Genomic DNA, 3917 nt, shown 5'->3' on the forward strand with positions numbered 1-3917 from the left:
GCCTAAACCGTACTTACGACCCTACTTAAGTCAAAAACTTAGCAAGCTTTATGTTACGCGCCCCTGCTTCTTATATACTTGTAACACAAAAATTGACAATGTATGCGTACGTTATGAGGCAAATAAAATTTTTTAAAAAATATAATCTAGTTTCATATATCATTTGATAATAATGAGTAAATTAGACTGGGATTTCTAATATTTGTAAAAGATTAAAGACACCAGACTGTATACTGGTATGTCTAAATCTAATTCTTTTAATTTCCAAAATATTTCATACAAAAGTAGTTTGCAATTCAGTTATCCTTTAATGATCTCAACCAACATGACGGCCCCTGCACCGATCGCTGCGATCATTCCTATAATGCTTAAGGCGAAAGCAAAGTGGTAATCGTAGTCGAACGTATTCATTTCCTTCGCTCTGTCTGCATATATTGCTATTGAAATAAGGATAAACACACCTACAAAAAAGAAAATAAATAATATATATATAGGTACCTGAAAAAAACTATGTTATCAGTAATGCAACTCATCTTTAAATAACTGACTGATTCTTTCACTTGATATTAAGGATGTCCATTTCTCAGGCATGAAATGTAACTGTTGAAATTCTCATGTCATTTTCTGAGTGAAATTGAACTTTTATATACTGATTAGCATGAAATGAAATTGGGAGTTATTTGTAATAATACACGTATTTGATGGCATATGTACAACACAGTTCATAAAAACTTCAGCATTAAAATTATGTAAACCATACAATAATCAACTACAAAACGCCCAATTATTTTTTTTATGCTTTGATTTCGATTTGTCGAATTCGTTTTAACGAATTAAATTCGTTATAACAAATCATGGAATTTGTTCAAACGAATTCAATTCGTTATAACAAGTTTTAGAGTCTGTTAAAACGAGTTTAATTCGTATAAACAAATTTTTTAACTTCGTTATAATGAAATCAACAAATTTGTTGCAACAGATTAAATTCATTATAACGAATTCAAAGAAATTGTTATAACAAATTCAATTCGTTATAACAAATTCGACAATCGGATATATCGTTATATCGGATTCAAAAATATTTTTCGATGGGTCCTAAATAGGCTTCCGTAATTTTCAGTCTAAATTAATTGTTAATAAATGTTAAATCACAAAGTTTTAAATAATTAAATTTTACAATTTTCACAACTCTTTTACATATACAGTTACGAATTTAAGATTTTATCACTTTCAATTTACGATATTTATATAATAGTGTTGTACTTTGCATGCACTATGCCTAAATAGTAGTCAGGGTTTGACACATGGTGCACGAGCCGGAGCAGTGAGAGATCTTTTTTCGGCCAGCACCTGCTGCGACACGGGACCTCGGTTTATGCGGTCTCATCCGAAGGACCTGTCTCCACGTCCCACAGTGGGATTCCATCCCGCAACGTAAGGATCAATACCTTAATTTGCTATTTTAGACTTCTTAAAGATGTGTATGCTTCTAAGTACTTTGCTCATTTACAGTACTCTGAAAAAATACCAGCTTTTTAACATAAAAAGCAATCAAACAGGTGAGAATACTCTTATCATCCTGGGGCCAGTTTCACAAAGCTATCTTTTCTGTCTTAAGACCGAAAATTATCGTAAGATTGCACCATAGCTGTTTCACAAAACTTTCATATCTTATGATAATTTTAAGATCTATCAAAATCTTAAGACAACTAGATACATGTCGTAAGTCAAAAGTGAAACTGGCGTAAAACCTATGGTTATTCAAAGATAAACGGTTTTTAGTGATAGAGCATTATTATGCCAGAAGGAACGATGATCCCCCCCCCGGCGCAAAAAATAATTTGCCAATAAACGATTAAACGATAGAAAACCTAACATGTACCTACTTTATGTTTTTCCACTTAATTATTTCAATGCATTCTTTCCACTTAATTTTTTCAAAGCATTTTCCTTTGCTTGTGTCCCCTCCCAACTGAAATTGCACCCCCAATACTTCCTAAGGCTTTAGCATTGTTATTTTGTTGCAGTAGTTGAAGCGTGTTAAAGACACCTTCATCAAATTTTATGAACTTTGAACATGATTTGGTGTTTCAAAAGGATTAATTGCTAATTTGCTATAATCATTCATTAATTGCGAATGATGGTTAAGATACTCTAGTAGCTTAAATTAAAAAAAAATCTCATAAATCAAAATGTCGTCAGTAACTATTTTCTGTGCAAGAAGACATTTAAACAAATGTTATTCAATTTTTTTAAAGTGATGAAATTAATTCAAATTTATTTTTATGACCCAACCCCAAACACGCACAAACACAACCTTTAATTACATTCAAGTTGATGCAATAAAATGTTGTTTTTTTTTTCGAGGGTATATCTGCATAATTAAGGAAAGACAACTAAACTTCGTGCAAACATGTTTAAACAAAATAGAATCCCACAGATACCACCTTAATAAAATGTAGCTCACCTCCAGCAAAAGCTGTGCCAACGGCCCCAAATAAAACTGGTTTCTTTTCTTTCAAAACGAACAGTTTTAAAACTGTCATGATTACTGCTACCACCAATACTAGCAATCCAAGGATGCCCATTGCTCGGACTGCGTTAATATCGTCTATTAAAAAAAATATATTTACGTAATGATAACATCTGATATTCAAATAGCAACAGAAAACAGTTTTCAATTTAAAAGATTTTTTTTAATGGTCTTAGCTTATTTACCCTTGATTGTGATATCACAAAAAATTTTGTATTCATCTTTTTTTTTTAATTATCCTTAAAAATTAGACATCCATTGTGTTTAATAAATTTTTCCATCGAATTCTTCCCATTCTAAAACAAATCTTAGAAAAATCATAATAGATTTTATAAAGCTTGTACCTTTATAACCATCTGGTATAGTGACATCTTCGCACTTGGTATCTCCAGTCGAAACAGTTTCAGTACACATTTTCCACAAACCGGAATTAATTTTTACTAGCGTTGCATCAATTACCGTCCAGTAAGGCGACGCCAATCCAATCAGTTGAAAGACAACTGCACATATTGTAAGCACCAATGCAATGAGCAAAAATTTAGAGGCTTCCATATTTTTGAACCTGAAATAAATTGCACTAGTTGTTATGTTTCATTATAAATGAAAGAAAAAGTGAGCAAGCTTACATATACCCCACGCTCCCCCAAAACTCAAAGTGCTGAAAATCCCGGAAAAAATTAAACAATCGGAATTTCCCGGTAATATGCACATCTACAAATTGTGTCCTAAATATCTGCAAAGTTTGATGAAATTCTGTGCAGCGGTTTATGAGGAGTTGCGCTGACAAACTGTATAAAAGGTATGACCAAAAACCTAAGTTTTTAGTGCGGAAATTCCCAGAAAAATAAAAGAATCGGAATTTCCTGGTAATATGCACATGTACATATTTTGTCCTAGATATCTGCAAAGTTTGACGAAATTCTGTGCAGCGGTGTATGAGGAGTTGCGCTGACAAACTGTTCATCACTATATTCAAGATATCCTTAAAAATCTAAGTTGTAAAGTGCCGAAATTCCCAGAAAAATAAAGGATTCGGAATTTCCTGGTAATATGCACATCTATACATTGTGTCCTAAATATCTACAAAGTCTGACGAAATTCTGTGCAGCGGTTTATGAGGGGTCGTGCTGACAAAATGTTCATCTGTATATTCAAGGTATGGCCAAAAATCTAATTTGAAAAGTGCCAAAATTCCCAAAAAAAAAATAAAGGAATCGGAATTTCCTGGTAATATGCACATCTACACATTGTGTCCTAAATATCTCTAAAGTTTGACGAAAATCTGTGCAGCGGTTTATGAGGAGTTGCGCTGACAAAATGTTCATCTCTATATTCAAGGTATAGCCAAAAATCTAAGTTGAAAAGTGCCAAAATTCTAAAAAAT

General features: G+C 32.5%; 1 protein-coding gene across 1 annotated transcript; it reads right to left on the reverse strand.

Annotated features, from left to right (window-relative positions):
* Positions 1 to 241: 241 nt before the first annotated feature.
* On the reverse strand, positions 242 to 3089 carry LOC134245888 (uncharacterized). Its single transcript, XM_062728129.1, has 3 exons — positions 2878 to 3089; positions 2468 to 2611; positions 242 to 461 (listed from the first exon to the last, which is right to left on the reverse strand). Exons 1-3 carry the CDS (start codon positions 3083 to 3085, stop codon positions 301 to 303), a joined length of 513 nt encoding a protein of 170 aa, XP_062584113.1. The 5' UTR covers positions 3086 to 3089; the 3' UTR covers positions 242 to 300.
* Between the last annotated feature and the right edge of the window lie 828 nt (positions 3090 to 3917).

This window comes from Saccostrea cucullata, unplaced genomic scaffold, assembly GCF_032062105.1.
Source record: "Saccostrea cucullata isolate Sc308-1 unplaced genomic scaffold, CSIRO_AGI_Scuc_v1 ctg21030, whole genome shotgun sequence".
NCBI classification, from domain to species: domain Eukaryota; kingdom Metazoa; phylum Mollusca; class Bivalvia; order Ostreida; family Ostreidae; genus Saccostrea; species Saccostrea cuccullata.

Excerpts from the sequence above, each read along its gene's own strand:
- LOC134245888 (XM_062728129.1), bottom strand. The coding sequence starts at position 3,085 with ATGGAAGCCTCTAAATTTTTGCTCATTGCATTGGTGCTTACAATATGT. Across the intron at positions 2,612-2,877 it reads TATACCAGATGGTTATAAAG|ACGATATTAACGCAGTCCGA; the intron begins GTACAAGCTTTA and ends TTTTTTTAATAG. Across the intron at positions 462-2,467 it reads TGGCACAGCTTTTGCTGGAG|GTGTGTTTATCCTTATTTCA; the intron begins GTGAGCTACATT and ends TCTTTTTTGTAG.